General features: G+C 40.4%; 2 protein-coding genes across 2 annotated transcripts; one reads left to right on the top strand and one right to left on the bottom strand.

The window, feature by feature from the left end:
- Positions 1 to 1,049: 1,049 nt before the first annotated feature.
- On the bottom strand, positions 1,050 to 7,905 carry LOC125047703. Its single transcript, XM_047646079.1, has 4 exons — positions 7,778 to 7,905; positions 7,044 to 7,155; positions 1,612 to 1,799; positions 1,050 to 1,281 (listed from the first exon to the last, which is right to left on the bottom strand). Exons 2-4 carry the CDS (start codon positions 7,146 to 7,148, stop codon positions 1,107 to 1,109), a joined length of 468 nt encoding a protein of 155 aa, XP_047502035.1. The 5' UTR covers positions 7,149 to 7,155; positions 7,778 to 7,905; the 3' UTR covers positions 1,050 to 1,106.
- A 2,926-nt stretch (positions 7,906 to 10,831) lies between these two features.
- Positions 10,832 to 16,478, top strand: LOC125047648. Its single transcript, XM_047645972.1, has 4 exons — positions 10,832 to 10,989; positions 15,345 to 15,492; positions 15,709 to 16,211; positions 16,313 to 16,478. The coding sequence occupies exons 2-4, from the start codon at positions 15,352 to 15,354 to the stop codon at positions 16,431 to 16,433; spliced, it is 765 nt and encodes a 254-aa protein (XP_047501928.1). The 5' UTR covers positions 10,832 to 10,989; positions 15,345 to 15,351; the 3' UTR covers positions 16,434 to 16,478.
- Positions 16,479 to 17,742: the final 1,264 nt, after the last annotated feature.

Here is a 17,742-nt window from a genome sequence, read left to right on the forward strand (position 1 = left end):
CGCTAGTCTTTAAGGTGCACTCTTATAACAGAGTAATAGACCTCCATAGTCACGGTGGTAAAATACTATAGTGAAAAGGGTAAAAATTGGTAAATGATTAGGACAAAATGTTATGTCAAAGGTCGTCGAGTACTATAGTATAGTATGTCAGTGAAAAGGGGTAAAATGGAGTAAGGCCAGATTAGTAACAGGGAAGGGCAATCGATGTATCTAAGAAATATTACACAAGGACCAGTGCAAAAAGAGCCACTTTGAAGCAGTCAACTGGTAATAAGGGTAGATATGGGTGTCAGAGGTGGTGAAGTACCAGGAAGAAAGTTAGAGGGGAAAGATGAAGATAATCATGAGGGAAGGCTTCGGCAAAGGACAATTGACAATAGGGGTAAGAACAGAGGATGGATGGATGCATGTCGGTAATTACTTTGAATATAGAGGGAATAGGAGTAGACTTGAAGGTTGAGAAGAGCATATTATTGGGTCATGTTTCAGCAGTTTTTGATTTTCTGTAAGGGAGTTGAGCGGGAGAGGTCTGAGGAGCATAGGAAGAGGTAGGTTTAGGATAAAATGTGGTAGAAAGTAGGATGGAATAGATTCCCAGGTTTGATAGCTAAAAATGGGGGTAGGCGTCAGGGCAGTGGAGATTTGAATACTTGGATTTAAAAAAAAAAATGAGGTAGAGGGGGGAATAGATGGTAAGTGTTAGGGATAAAATGCTGGGGGGGTGATACCGAGGCTTCATGGGAAGAAAGCAGTGAAACTTTGGACAGGTAGCAGAGTAGTCCATGTCTGATGAGGTCAAGACAAGCTAAAGGCAAAGACCAAATCTATAAGAACTTGTTCAAAGTTATTCAAAATCTGCCATGCCATTACCCAAGGTGAACATCGGCTGTAAACGATAAAAGCTCATCAGTTCTTGCTCCTTCCAAATTACATTAAAAAAAAAAAATCTTGTCCTTTACATTCATCCTCCTTCAAGCAGATATTCCTCAAAACAAAACAAAATTAGCTCTAAACAAACCTTTAGCATAATCGGGAAATCAAAAACAGACTTGAGCAATTTCTTTTTTATTACACCATGAAGAGCGACTGTGCGCAGTGCCAAAGGATTAACACCTACACCTTATCTGTCCTAACCGTATTTCCAGTATTGGAGGCTTGCCGAGTGTTGGGGCGCAACAGTAGCGCCTCTTTCCGAAGACAGCATAGTGCCTTGTGCGGTAACAAATACTTTTCCGTGGTTTGTAAGTGCCAAATGGAGGGCATCCACCAGGCTGTGTGTTCCTGGTAAAAGAAAATCAAATTATCATGGGGCTAATCTAAGTTCTCTTAATGCAACAACCATTTGCAGTGCAATATTATCTCTGGAAAGAGATACCTGGCAATTCACCCTTATCTCTGAAGTGCACCGATTCACCAGTTCTCTTAATCTAGTCTGGTGTTCATTTACATAATTTTAAAAACATGTACAAGACATGTTTAAATTTACGGTCCTCAGCCCTTTTTCTCCCAGGTAATACCTGACAAATCAGTACAACTGCAGACAGGGCAAGTTGCCTCCCCCCCCCCCCCCCCCTACAGCCGAGTAGATGGAGTAGAGTTCAATCTACTTACCAAGACCAATAACAAGGCCTGGAAAATCCCTGCTTCGGATAAGAGGTTCCGAGGTCGCTGACCTTTTCTTTCATCTCGAATGGCATCGCTTTCCAGGTGTGGTGTATGTTTGCACACATGGGGTCTCCAAGGGGGGTTGGCAACGCCTGCTTCAACAAGTCATCGAGTGCTGGCGTTTCAGGTTCAGCCTGTCAGGTATAGAAATTAAACTTTGGGAAGGGCTTAAAGCTGTCAATGAACTATGATAGGGAACAATGTACTGCTCGTCATTTCTTCCCATTTCCTAGCCATTATATAAATTATACGAAGAGGGAGAGGGAACAAATGAATAAGACATTCCTGTCCGGATAGGACTGACCTCATAATTCACCATTGTGTACTATTTTCCCCTGGGACTAAGTTCACCCAAACAACCTGAAAAACTGACAACCATGTTAACGACATGGTAATTCTACTAGTCGAAGATAATGAAGGAAATGTGATGGTTAATGGCAAAATAAATGTGCTAGACATCTAAGGTCATGTAGCACTATAGGAAGGTATAGTAAAGGATAGTGAAGGGTGGTTGAGTGGTTAGTGGTTAGTTACTAAAGCTTGGCAAAGGAACTGACGGGTGAATGGGTTAAGGTCATAGCGCCAGAATGTGCCTGTTCATTGCTGGGGATTCCAACATGGCTGGGCACCCAGCAAAATCTGATAGATTTATGGCGTGTGGAGAGGTAGAACAACCAGTTTTGGATCTTGCTGACAAGGGGATTGGTCTAGTGCATAGACTGAGAAATAAGGAGTTACGGGAGTCGGTAAAACTAGTGAAAGGAAGGGAGTGCTGTAGTAAGGAGTAAGGATTCAGGAGGGAGGGGATATTTGAAAATGCGAGTTGGGAAGGCTACTGCGAAACCAGCACCGGAGGACAGCTTGTAAGATTCGGAGACGGCGGTGTGATTTTTCTGTAATGTAAAAGCTATGGTCTTGCCAGGACAGTTTGGAGGGAAAAAAAAAAAAAAAAAAAAATTGCTAGAGGAATGATATTGGAGTGGAGTGCTATATAGGAAGAGTGGAGGTTGGGGACCTACAGGTGCATGAGAGAAAAGGATGGAGAAAGATTAGGAAGTAGAAAGGTGGAGGCCATGGTTAGTGGCCCAGGAAGATAATGATATTGCAGACAAGGAATTGGTGGAGATTTGGTATGGATGTGCCAGAGGCTGAGATGATTAAATCCTCAACAGTGATGACCTGACTTCTGGTGGTAGGACCGAGATGTCATTAAATAAAAAGGTACTGAGGAAAGAATGATGTGGAAGAGGCAATTTTGAGCTGGAAAGTAAATTTGGAGAGGAAAGACTTTATAAAGGCATCCATGTTTCCTCGTTAGCCTAGGGAGAACTATTGTTGGAGAATATGGTACCGCCATGTGCTTTTTTCTAGGTCAAATATGGCTTGTATGGATTCATGGCGTAGGCAGCTCTTAGGACTGTAGTTGTGAAACATTGTATCATATCTGAAATGGATGAGAGGGAGGATGGATGAATAGCAGAGAGTGAAGTGAAAGTGGGGAGTTAGGAAGTGGTACATATAAAGTAAGAGAACTGGAAAGTGGTCTAGAACTGACCAATGGAAATCTAAATGAGACTGAAATCACTGATCCAGCGGCAAAGAAAGATGCAAGTAACTCGAGGGACAGTGATTTGAAAGGGAGGAATGTCATAAGGGGTTTTCTGATTGATAAGTATAGATGAGACAAAGGGAGAAAACGAAATGGTAATTGGGAATTGGTATAAGAGGATGTGTAAGAAGTCTCTTGAAGGCATATAATGGATGGGTTATAAGAGAAAAGGAAATGACAAAGGTCAGGTCTGTAAGAACGGAAACCGCGAATGTTCCAATGAAGGAGTTATACTTTCGTTGATTTAGGAGTCCTAACAGTAACTGTGTGGGAGAATTTGAAGGGGAAGGAGCTAAGGGATGAGAGGGGGGGGAGGGGGTGTTGTAATGGGAGAGGTATCAGGAGATGCAGGATCTGGGGAAGGGCATGGTTGTGACAAGGGATTCACATGTATCCAGGAGGGAGTGGAGGGGGTAAAGGGGATGGAGGGAGAGTTAATGTCGGTGGAGTTGGAGCTAGGGGGATGGGCTGTGTTGGGAGGGAGGAAGGGGTGTAGGAGGAATACAAGTAGGAGGAGGATGGATATCGACAGTCACTGTGTGAAGGGAGTGGGAGTTGAATTTGAGGGAGGATTAGGGGGTTTCAGTGTCAGTTTGGACTCGAGTAGATAGTTTTGAATACCTTCATGAGTTTCTGTAAAGGAGTTGGTGGAGGAGTTTTGTGAGAAAGGTTTTATTATGAGGGGGAGGGGGGAGAGGAGACTGGTGTCTGAAGAGTAGAGGCAAAGGTAGGCAGAGGTGAGTGTGTGGTAGCAGGGGTGGAATGTTTAGTCTGTCTGCTGCTGGTAGTACAGAAAGAGGGGAAGGTGTTGGGGCTGCAGTATAGGGGGGGGGGTCTGTATTTAGAATGGCCAAAAAAAAACAACTGACTAGGGAAGGAAGGAGGTAGAAGAGGAACTAAGGTGGAGGAGGGATAGGTTTAGGGGAGGGTTTAGGAACTTGGGAGGTAGGGGAAGGGGGCAGAGTGTGTAATATTACTGGAGTAGGGAATTAGAAAAACTTTGTCGACATGTTTCTTGTCTGGCTTCACGTAGAGCATGTTCAAGTATGAATCCGAGACTTGCCACCTCTAATTTGCTATAAAATACATTATGAGGGCCGCCACAGTTGGCACATGAGCGTGACTGTGCAGAGCAGTTTGATCGAATATGACCATGCCGGGCACAGAGGGCATCTGGCTGTGGAACAGCAATGTTTGGCAGGATGTCCTAAATGCCAACAATTTTGGCACTGACAGGGATGTATTTTCCAACAATGTAAACACTAAAAGGAAGGTCATGTCTACAGAAAGTATTTTTGGAAATATTTGTGGGGTTTTTATGATGACCTTTAGGAGGAATGGAGTAGCATTGTACTGATATCGAGTCATAATCAGTGAGGCATAGTCCGAAAAATCGGTCCCATTTAGCTGGGCTAAATAGAGTATTTAAGTTTTTTTGTAGAAAAGGGGGTAACAAAAGGACGAGGATGTGTGGAAGAGGGAGTAGTGTTAAGGGAGGTAGTATTATGGAGAGGGGATTAATAAGGCTGTAAAGTAGTAGAAAAGAAGGATGGGGTAGTTGATGAAGGTTGTAGCCAGAGGGGTGATGAAGTTGAGTATGTTGAGAGAGTAGAAAGGTCCCCTGGATATTGAGTGTTGACTTGGGTGGATAACTTACTACTAGGCATTGAGGAGGGGGTGGTAGGTTGCAGTGTTCAGAACTGTGGTCGGGGAATATGGAGTGATTGAATTGGTGGGGCTTTTTGCTGAAGGGGAAAGCCTCATTCTTTCAGCATGGCTCTCACACCTTAGGAAGTGGATAGTAGAAGGAAGTTGGGGAAGAGACGATGACGAAAAAGCAGGAGGGAAAAGACCGTTCAAAATTACTAGAGTCGAGGGCTAATCCCAAGGCAGGGGAGTTCCCCAGCATTGGGTCCCAGTCTTAGCCTACTAAGCACCCCCTCCCCTCCCACGACAACAATGCGCAAGGAATTGGGATGCACTGCACTTTAGTAATGTAAATTAAAAAAAAAAAGGCTGGACAAATTGCCAACGCAAAGGTCGTGTTTAATCAAAAGTGGAACGTTTATGAAACATTTCTAAAATTGGGGTAAATGTTACCAAGAGCGACACACGACGATAGAGGGAAATGGAGAAATAGAGTAGGAAGTAATACAGGTATATCCGCGGCAGCCTATATCAAGCAAGGATATTATGAATATCCCCTCTGCGTGTCACCGCTCAGAGACGCCACCATAGAGCCACAAGTCTTAATGTCGCGTTTTCTGCAAGTTAGCACGAAGTGAAAATAAAGATGGATAAAGGCGTTAGCCCTCCTGTCTAGGGAGTAAATAGAAGGTAGGAAAGGCTATGTTTGGATTTTGGATTAGCAGGTTATCCTGGATTTGGGACTTCGTCTCTGGAGGGTGCGTCCCTCTATTTGTTCAATATATCCACTATATGGCTTTGAAAATGACTGAATCGACACCACTTAAAATGTAACGCTTCTCACCGGCGTTTCGAAACTAATGGCGTCTGACGATCTCAAATCTCCCTGTGGAAAAACGCGTATGCGCATAGTTAGTGCAAAATAGTGTAAATAATTACCAAAGCACGTAAAAGTATAATAAAAGTAAAAATTCATAAAATACATGAATTCGGAAAAACAACGGTAATTACAAAATCTTTTTCCACAAGCGCGTAGTAATACATGGACTACATCATAGATCGCAATAAGGAGTTGCGTCACATTTGTTTTGGTTTTGGCAAGGTAAACATGGATGGGGACTTGGTCTCAAAGCGGTGCTATGCCGAGCCTATTTTTGTCATTTCCCGGGAAATATGAAGCCGCTACAGATTTAGTTATATTGATTCCTGCTCTATTTTCTATGCTCTACAAGATGGCAATGTCCATGTTGCTCTACCTCAGTGCGTAGCTCTCGGTAACATTAATCGCCCCCTGGCTAGGCGCAGATAATACCACGGGGGTCCAGGGAATATATAGTTCGTAGTGTATAAAAGCCACGGGGTTAAGGTTAGGTTTGTTTATTGGTTAGGACGCATTGTACGATTACCACAGGGGATCTGGATTATGTGAAACCCCGTAGATTTCTTTACCGAACGTTGGGTTTGATTCCCGTAGAGTTTTTACCCGGACGTGGGCGCGTCAATCCGTAGACATTCAAATGTTGCGGGGGCATTCGAAAAATCTTTTTAACGTTTCATAAATGACTTCTATTTCTGCAGGTTCCTATTGTTTGGAACAGTCTCTGGGAGGGAGCGTTGCTCTCGGTAACAATTACCAAAAGTATTTATATATACGTCGTCTTAATCTGAACTATCTTGAGGAATCAAATTTTGTATCTTTTTGGGGGGGTGGGGGGGTGTCGTAGAACGAGCACGCCCATTTTTTTTCTTTAAGTGTCTGAGCTGCAATGTTTGCATGAATGTGTTATAGCATCTACGTCGCATAACTCTTTACTGTGTAGTGTCGCCCACACATGCAATATTTTAACACTCCAACGTAACAGTGATGCCCATTCTCTGAAATGCCCATTAGTTTCCTTCAGTCTACTCTAGATTATGTCTGACATTGCTGGATATGTTCCACTAATGTATTCTGCGATTTATATGCCCTGTACATAGGGTAGTGAACTTGCCCGAAACCAACCGACCATATACTCCAACGAGTTTGAGGGATTTCCCTATGGCCACCATTTTACCTCTCCGTCCACGACCTAGTGATTTGAGTAAAAGAACGGTATAAAATATGCAACATTTAAAAACTCACGTCAGTCAGCAGCTTCCCCATTAACTTCCATTTCTCGTTGCTGGCCGGGGTACTCAGCACAACAGCCACTGTGCATATCAGTATTGTATACAGCAACGCCACCATCGTTAATCTTTAAGGAAATTAAATAGCCGTCAAAGCACGCCAGACAATATATTATAACATGGTTAAAGTACAAGAGATCACCGCACGCAATATTTTGAGGGAAGAGGTTTCCATTTAACAGTGTTGATCTGCATGACAAAAATCGTCGGTACCAGAAATAATTTGCGACACGAACAGTAACTGCCACAAAAAGAGAAAGGTCGCGCAAATAGCCGCTCACAGCCTGTTTCAGCTCTACCCTGCCGTGCATGCGGAGGTTAAGACAATTTTTCACAGCGGAATGTTGTGGGACAGAGCCCTTTCGTCCACCCTCCCCTAGGACAGTGCCCGAAAGGCACGCCCAGCAAGCGTGTAAATTACTTTTGAATCATTATGCCCTAGCTTAGTGCGCCCATACTGTAAAGGTTAGGCGATGACTAACAATTGCTGAAAATTACTTTACCTTATGTATAACATTTATAATTATTTGTAAAATACAATTCGTTATTCATGACACGAATTTCATAAAGCCAATTTCAAGAACTCGGGACTATTAGTTTTGATGGCAAGAAGGCAGATGGTACACGTAATATCCATTAAGATACACTAATAAAATAAAATAAAATGAGGGTTAGTAAGGTAGAACTTACCTGTGGACGTACAAAGCTCAGAGTCTGGTACCTGAATGAGACCAATTTCAGGGAAGCGATACACCGACAACAAATCCGAGAATTCTAAGCTAACGTGACCAATGGCAACTCTACCGTCAGCCTACCACTTTTCCAGACGAGCTGTTTGGCAGTTATTGCGTTTCCTTTATTTCGTTTATACGCTATTTGCTTATAAGGATATAACATTTCATATTCAAATGAAGTGGGTTGTGGTAGGAATGTATTCGTAAATTAACATTGTTTTTTTTTTTTTTTTTTTTTTTGTTAGCAGACGGAATTCGACAGAAGTTAATAATAACCATGTATTGGCATAAAAACGGTTAGAAGAACATGAACTTGCAATCTTTGGAAGCATGTTGATAGATGAACAGTTGGTTCAAACTTGTTTTTCTTTCTTTTTTTGAGAGAAAAGTACTAGTACAATTATGGACCACAAACACTGCTTTTCGTAAAGTTTTGCATATTTTATTTTCATATTTTCAATTATATCGTGTGCATCACTTCTTTCATATTAATTTCTAATACTTTTTTTTAATCTTCTAACTGGTTTTTTTTTACTTATGCCGTTACGTTTCTATCTTTGCCAAAATCCTTGTTTTTAGTTCACAATTCTCTTGGCGGTAGGCAATCCTATGGTCGACATCAAATAAACACATCAAAGACTTGCAAGTACTTATGTTGCACTAAGGATGTAAGTATTTTTACGAAGATATTGTAATGTTCAACAATATCTACATTTTCTAGATAACTGATAAGGCCTACTGCACTGAAAGAAGTAAATTATAACATTTAAAAAAATACATATGAAATTATCTATCCGTGACGTGTTGAGTAAAACCAAATTCTTTATTAGATGGTAAAAGAAAAATAGATTTTTTGGTCAAGATTTACATCATTACTCGAAAGAGACAAAGGTTGGTGTTATCCCCACTTTGATAGGGGATATATATTGTAAAGTGTAAAACTTTCTCAACGTCATAATTTACTTTTGTACCGTATTTTAAGTTTGATATGTTAATAATAAACGTAGTAATGTCTTGTAGTATTAGGATATTCCCAACAGCGTAGGCTTTACCTGTTAATAAAATACTCAAAAGTTGCTCTAAGACTCTTCAGATATATAACATAGATATTTAACTAAATCAGTTGCAAGAATTTGATAGCAAGAGTAGCTAGCAGAGATATTCAGAAGAAAGATTCACACAATTACTTATATATCATACTATTCAATTTTCTCTTCTAACTTACCAGGATCTAATACCGAACTTCGAGGGACTCTAAGATCACACGCGTTACCTTTGGTTTGTAACTTTGATAATACCTATAAGCCAGAGCGTGTTGTATATTACTGAATTAATGCAAAGTATAGCTTAATGAATGTCCACATAACTTCAAAAACCATGTAGATTACGAGGATAAAATGAACTGTAATATATTAAACATTTACCGGGTTGTTTTGATTTAGTGTAAGCAGAGATGACTCCTGAATATAACAGCGAGAGAGAATACAGAAAATACTCTGAGCAAACACGTATGTCAGTTAGATATCAACGTTATATTTTTTTCTTGCGATAATGATTATATATTTCTACACAATGTGTTATATTTCTAAACAAATAATGTGCGTTTGTCTAGCGCATATCAATGATGATTATAAAGTAATGTTGTATTATTTTTTAGTGCATATATTTCTTATATGTCTTTGTTACTACTGACAGTTTTGCTAATTAATTCCAACTATCATTGCATTGGGTCGACGTTTTGGTGCTCATTTCATTACACACACATGCACATTATATAAGTGTGTGTGTGTGGGCGTGCGTGTGTGTCTGTGTGTGTGTGAGTGTGTGTGTGTGTGTGTGTGTGTGTGTGTGTGTGTGTGTGTGTGTGTGTGTGTGTGTGTGTGTGTGTGTACTTACATACATATATAGATTTACATATACATATATATATATATATATATATATGTGTGTGTGTGTGTGTATATGTATACATATACACATATGTGTGTATATGTATACGTGTGTGTATATGTATATCTATGTATCTATATAATATATATACATTTACATATAAATATATATATATATATATATATATATATATATATAATCACATGCACACGCAATTTACGTTTGCATTATAATTTTATGTGTCAGGATATTTTGCAAGATATTCATTGCACAGATTAAATGCATTTCATTTGCCTTATTTTCCAGTAAGTATTTTGCAAATAATGTATTATAAAGTTTTTATATTGGTGCCCTTTACCATACGATATGTAAATTAAGGTGAATATGTTAAACCCAACATTGTGAATACATAATGAAAAAAATATTTACTGTATATAACAGAAACATATCCCTTTGCGAATGAATAATGTAGTACAACAATATTTTACACTGTATAGGAAATAATTACATAAAGATAAGAAAACATATTAGTGAACTTTGCAAGTCTTTTTTTCTTTCTTTTTTTTACATTTGCTGCCCCCTCCGAGACCTAAGACATAGTAAGGCGGAGAAGAACAGATGGCGCCATATTCGCGAATTTTGTTTATGGAGCTCTAAGGTAATGGTCTTTTATCTGTTCGTTGTAAATTGCATTTTCGCTGTAGATTGAGGATTTTCTTCGTTGATTTTCGAAGATCACACAGAAAAGACAAACCCTGTAGTGATAATTAATTCATTATGCAAAGAATCCATTTTCTGTAAATGTAGATCAAGGTAACGCAAGGGGGCACTGAAGAAATGCAATATAAGTTTACAGGATTTATAAATGGGAATATTGCGTTTGTAATACATATTACAGATTTGTTACCTTTCGTTTACTAATGAAGAAAAAAGAACACCACACAGCAATTAGGATTTTATACTCCGTTCATATACAACGACCGTATGTACTATTCTACATTCTTTGTTTCATATCAAAGTCAACATAGAATTAAATTCTTTGCCCTTAAGCAACAACGTCGTAAAGCCGAAAATAAAAATGAAACGTCACTAACTACTGAACAGCTCGTTCGGAAAGACAAGTAGCGGCTTAGTTCAGCCAAAGTCCGCGCTCCGTCTCAGTGTAAGATTCGGAGCCGACCTGCTGACTCTGCGGCCTTGCGAGCAGTTTTCCACTTTTGGTAAACGATATATCCATTGACCTCTAATTTTTCCGAGAGGAAAAGCATCGACTTGAAGGTTTGTATTTGCCTTTTAAGATAGTTTGTGAAGCATTTTTTTTTTTTTTTTCCACAGCCATCAAACTTTGCTCCTTCTGGAATATCCTATTTCCACGTAAATAGGCGAGTTGGTCTTGGAAAGAATTGCCAAAATGTGCAAAGATTCTCTTAATAGAAATTAGGGAACAATATCCGTCTAACAATCGGGATTACAGAAAAAAAATTATTCCATCTTTCCATTATCCACATTGCAATATGCATGAATCTCTTATTTCCCAACGCAAATTATATAAATAAGTATTGGTAACGTTTATGAAGTGACCTTACTCCTCTGAGATTAAGCCCTTTTACTTCTATCATTCCTGGTAAATCCAGACATCGCTGTATAAACCCAAATCCTTGCTAACTGAAGGGATTCACCCCTGTACGCCCGTCCGATCACCGTATTTCCCTATTTGGGGCTCTGTCCCTGGATCCCCACCCAATTGCAGAGTTACAGCCTGCATGGCATGTGTTGCGACCTACTTTTTAATTGTAATTGTTTTCGCCGAAGCAGATTTCATGTATTTGTGAGCGTATTTTCTTTATTATAATGCCATTATAATTTCCAGTAAATGTATACAAGTACTAGTATTACAGTATTACATGTTACAACTTTTCAATATCAACTTGCAAAGGTAATGCCATAGATGAAGTCTTGTTTTCAGCTATACTGTCCATTAAAGGTAAATTTTACCTTGTACTGCATGGCTGTGGGAAACTAAAACTATACATTCTGTACAATAACCTAGTGCGTATATGCGTTTTACTAACGGGTCCATGTATTACTACGGACGTTTTTTGTTTTTTTTCCCGAATTCATGCATGTAATGCATTTTATATATTTTTACGTCTTTTGGTAATTCACTTTATTCTGTATAATAACCATGCGTGCATGCGCGTTTTCACCAGGAGATTTGACAGGCCGTGTGACGCCTTTTGTTTAGAAACGCCGGTGAAAAAGGATTCATATTAAGTGCTGCGTCGATTCTTGGTCATTATTGAAGCCATATTGTGGATATACAGGATATACAGGATATATAGACATTAGTATCAATCAAAGCCTGTTATTGAAGTCCATGAAGTCCCCCAAATGCCGTTTTTCGCTCTATAAAGGTATGTGGATTTACCCTGGGAGTCCCGAGGGCTCTGCAACCTGGCTAGGTAATATATAGATCGTATTTTCCTAAAGCCACGAGGGTCCAGGGGGGCCTACCCCATTAGCTAGGCGTATATATTAATCACGGGCGTCCAAGGGGCAAAGCCCTCTTTATAGGGAATATATAGATCGTAGTGTATAAATCCCACAGGATTAAAGTCTGTTTTCTATTAGTATTTCGGCCTGTTTTACCCCATAATTACCCTCCCCTGCTATTGGGACTTATCAAATCACATAAAGATAGTCGGCTGGAGAATAGGACGGAGATAATCATCAGATTCGTTCTCATCACAAGAACAAATCTGATATAAATATTGTCAGGGATGACTCGTTTGTCAGTCAGAAGATTAACCAAACTTTGCATGTCAATACAAACTTTGATATGGTTTTGCAGCGACTGACCGTGATAAGACTTCAAACAATGCATCAGTGTAAGGGGTTTTGGGATTCTACAAAAAAGGGCTTTTGTCATTGTAAAACGTTGGAGAGAAAACAAATTAATTCGGTTTTGTTATGGATGCCGTTTGAGATGGGTGTCCTAGACATCATATTTGGCAACAAAGCAATTTTGCGAAGAAAAATTGTGACCTAGAATTAAACTTCCTTCATGAGATCAGTGCCCAAAATGCGAGAAAGCACAAGTTGAGACGTTAGAAGCGGTTTTACAGGAATCAAAATCCTCTTGAGGTAAGGATTTACTCGTGTAATGGTTTCACTAGTACATTTGTCAGATCACTGTCAGGTGTCTCGGGTCACGGCGTGGATATTTACCCTGAAGATAACTGCAGCTGTTGGGAGACGGTCGTGATCAGGTCATGTTGCCGAGGATAGCTCTTCTGTTTAGTTTGGCTCAATTTTGCCCCCTAACCCCCTAATCGGGGGGTTAGGGTGCGGCTCACCTTGAGGGGCGAAACCAGTGTGGAAACCTTAAATGTTAAATGAGCGTGCGACCGCTGTAATTGCGAAGGATTTGAAAGCGGTCCAATTTTCTGGAGTTAAGTTTGCGCGGGTCTATAGAGTAGTTTTCTGGTGTTATCTGCAAAGGTCCCTGGAGTCTATTTGAAGGTATTTTCTGTGGAATGTTTTTCCATGGATATGAGGATAGTATGTTAAAGGCTATCCCAATTACAAGGGACTTGTGGGGGGGGGGGGGGGTTCTGTACTGAAATATAACTGTAGCTAGTGATGTCCTGTGGTTGCATCTGTCAGCTCTGGAAAAGAGAAATAGGTATTTTGTCTGGTTGGTCTGAACTCTGCATCTTCGATGACAATGTCATGGTCACAGTCCTCTCGTAACCTTGGAGCTTATGTAGTTTGTTAGGAATAGGTAAAAAGTGAGGTGGTGTAAGGGTCACCGGAACCATCAGGATGGATTATCTTTGTGTTCGCATTGGAGTTGGACTGTGAAAGTGTCTCTATGAAAGTCATGTAATTGGTGCCTGTTTGTGTCGAATAATGGAAGCCACGAGGTCTGAGTGCATGGGGTCTTGAGAAGACAAAACAGTCTAGACCATGTTGGAGGTTGAAATCGCCTGCAATCCATGTTTGTCTGCGTTTATGCATGATAGGGATGCTTGAAGGTTTAGTTGGTATAGTTAGTAAAAAGCAATGAGAATTGATGTACAATTAGAGTTGGACCTAAGCGATATTGCAGTCTGGCAAAGACTGGCCTTAGCTTAGTAACAGTGCCTGGTTTGGTGGCAATAAGGACCCCATCACCTCTGCCAGCGTTGGTCGAGTGGTCTCTATGTATGACATGGTAACGGGAGGGGGGCGGAGGAAGTTTGGAGTCGGCCAAGTCTCTGCTTATTAGAATGTCTGGTTGATGGAGTTGTGCTATTTTTTCTAATGCTTCCGAAGTTGATGTTTAGGTCTCAGGGTGATTTGTTTGGTTATTGGTGTTGAGTGCTTGTTTTTTTTTTTTTTTGTTTTTTTTTTTTTTCTTGGTAAGAGGTGAGTGTGTGGATGGGGTTAGAGGGGGAAATGTGTTGGAAGGTCGGATTATGTCATGTGAATGGAGTGTTTTGAAGTTGGTGTGATGGGAGGAGATGCGAAAACAAGAGCTTGATAAATTGGGTAAGCCACATCTGTCAGTTCCATGTAATGCTATTGTATAACTGGACGCAGCTGACGTGGTACCAGTCAGCATGCTTGTATATCACAAGTTCTCTCTGACCCGAGTTAAGTAATTGTGCAAATCATGCTTGGTTACTTAGGGTGGTAAGAGCCAGGGTTAACACTAATGCTGGTATCACCGAAGGAGCAGCAGCAGCAGCAGCAGCAGGATGGCATGTCTGGAATGTTTTTGTTGTACGAATGCCGCACGTCTTCGAGAGAGAAAATAGTAGTTTGTGATGCGTGTTGTGTTGACTTAGGTCTGAGTGTCTGCAGACTTGTGCTTGAAGTATAAATATGTTAATGCAAGTGTAAGAAAGGTAATGTGTGTACGTGGCTTCTAATCATGTTGCCTTTTTTTGTCTTGACCATGGACTAAAGAGCATCTAGTTTTATCAATGACCTTCATGTAAGCATGTAGCCAGACAATTTACAACTTTTACGTACTGATGTTTATCATAAATTTAAGTCTTTGCATGATTCTTGGCACCCAAACTGTAAACATTACCTGCTACCCTGATTGTGCTTCTTCTGGTTGTTTACACACTGAAAATCGATGAAGTGTGGAATAGCGATACCAGTTAGCACCATAATCCAACGCATGTAGCTCCATGGTGTGAAAGGGACACACCATTCCCACCTCATATTGATTTAGAATCCTCTTAAGCATTTGCCAATTCATCTGAATCACTTGCATCCCACTTTAAACTGCTCCTGATTTACATAAACCTTTCCATAATACCAAAGATAATGATAACCATTCTATCTTTTGATTTATCAAACAGGTATTGGATAGTTTTGTTCACCATTGAAGTCAAGGTGAGAGTAGAATAATGCAATATGCTGTTTTCCAATAATAAAGAATAAAGACAAAGCATGGTTATCGAAACGAATTTTTTTTTTTTTTTTTTTTTTTTTTGTGAATGTGGAAAGTACATAACCTTCGGGAAGCGCATCGTTTGCATAAGTGTTAGTTTTGTCAAACTTAGAATGTAGGATAAGTTTGCATAGTTCAAATGGAAATGCAGTTTCTAAATGCTTAATATTTGTTGACATTTCAGCACCAGTATGTGGCAAGCGGTATTGCTTTGTGCATACTTGACGGCTGTTTCAACGCTTCACTTAGATTCAAGTCCCATGCATGACTTCAACATGCAAGCCTACTTGTCTGCCAGAGAATGGACACCTGTCGGTATCCAGGTTGTAGATGTAAGTTGCTGATAAACATGTACTTGAGCAATTTTAGACAAAATGAGGCTCGAGTCAATGTAATTATTGGGCTACATTAGCTGATATAACTTGTAGATTGGGTATTTTGGGCATATAATGTATTTAATTGAAAGGTTCTGTAACTATGACTGCATTAATGAACTTGTAATCTAAACTAAATCGGATACATTCAAATATTGTCTTGTATAACTGCAGTTTGACGTGGATCCACATACTGTAGCAGACCAGCCTGCTGAGGACGAAATGGACGAGCAAGTTCATGGTGTGACTACTCTGGACAAGTGTTCTGTCACCATGGACAAGGTAGCTGCCCTTCCTACATATCTCAGGGAACCCATTGTTTCCTTAGCAGTCAAAAGCATGGAAGACCTCGAAGTTGGAGACGAGGATCCAACCTCTGATGACCACTTGTTCCTAGAAGAATTTGACCTGAATGAAGGTAATTTGGAGGATGATGGTGATAAAGAGATGATGTTGAGTGACGAGGAGCTTAAGAAACTGGAGGACAGCTGGACTGCCGAAGACAAGGAAAAGATTAAAAGAAAACTCTACACTTACCTCGCAGAAGATGGACTGACTGAAGAGGAGATGAAGAAAGTAGCTCTAGAGAGCCATGACCTTGCAAAATCCTTCTTGGCATACAGATTTTGGTGGAAGAACAGTGGTGTCAGTCGGCGACCCCGTTGCCTCGAAGGAGTGTAAGGCCATTTAATATTTTTATTTTTTCATTGTATTGTAACATTTTGTATATGGTATAAATCTGTTTTCAAGAAAATTATTCTTCAATATTTTTCTCTAGAAATGTGTGCGCATCGAAGTGGAGAAAACTGTTGTTCCAAGGACGTACGTATTGCTGCCAAAACCTAAAGGGTTTTCCCAGAATTTTCCAACGGGGAAACGTGAGAGTGTGCAACTGCTAAAAGCATCTATGCATAATAAATATGATGAAGAATATTAACGATTTATAACCTTGTTTACTTATCCTATACCCCGCTCCCCCCCAAGGCTAAGTGATTTTTTACTATCATAAACTAGCCAACCTAAACTTGCTTTATCTCTTTTCCCCACCCCTGCTTCTTTTGACAACGGCTCTGACTACTTGTACAAATACCCACCCCTCGATGTTTACTGGCACTGTCCATTCAGAATCGTTCATTACTCAAGGTTATTACATAACCTTCAGTATACACCCCTTCCTCTCTCTCTCTCTCTCCCAACATACTCTATTTTATATACTGCAGTCCACTTTATTGCATAACACCTACCACCTTCCTACTCTTCCCTATTGCCATTCTCCCCTCAGTGGTACCTCATTCCACACCACCCCATCTTCCTGCCCTTGTCCTACTGCAAACATTTAGAGTACCTTTGGCCCAGCCAAGTGTGGTCTATTCTTTGATTCCCCATAATCTGATCTCCAAAAACAAGTAGGCAATATTTCCCTTCGTATTTCAGGCCTTTTGAATTACATCTACCCTAAGCTGGTGCACTATCTACCCTGACTGACCTCGCTGGCAAACCTAACTACACCTCCCTTAATACTTTTAGCGGATCAGTTTGTCTCCCCAACTTGATTACCTTATCTACTACAATGACTGGTCAGTCTGAAAGTGACCTGCTTCCCTGCCTCATTGACTGATGCATAGACTATATCGGTCATTTCCCCATCAATGTTAAATGTTGGCAATGCCTTGACCCCAACTTGTGTTACCGGATTCTTACTCAAACTAGGCCTCTGTACACAAGGCCATACTGGAATAGCAAGTTTTTCTTTCTACCTATTCAGAATGTACTCCTCTCCTATCTTAAGAAGTCTCGGCATGTCCCCCAGTATCTCTTCCCTCTACTCCAAACCGTCCTATATCTAATCCCTCCCTTTCCAGTCCAATTCCTTTTTTCAGTTTAAATCCAGATAAAGATACTTCCCCAGTGCCTACCCCTACTCCTCACTGTCACACTAGACAATCTAAATATTCCACCTCATCTACCACATCTACTTTATTCTGTTCCTCTGACATCTATCCTTCTCACAAGAAAAGGTTTTGTTTCTCAAACCTCCCCCACCCCCCCAGTTCCCCTCCTGTCACTATCTGATCCACCCGTATGTCCCTTGTGTAATGTTTCTTTGTCCCACACATTCTATTGTCATGCCCACGTTTTGAAGCAGCCCGTACCTCTTTCTCCCACCTATCCTCCCTACATACATCCCAACTTATCAGACATCCTTAC

Source organism: Penaeus chinensis, chromosome 41, assembly GCF_019202785.1.
Source record: "Penaeus chinensis breed Huanghai No. 1 chromosome 41, ASM1920278v2, whole genome shotgun sequence".
NCBI lineage: Eukaryota > Metazoa > Arthropoda > Malacostraca > Decapoda > Penaeidae > Penaeus > Penaeus chinensis.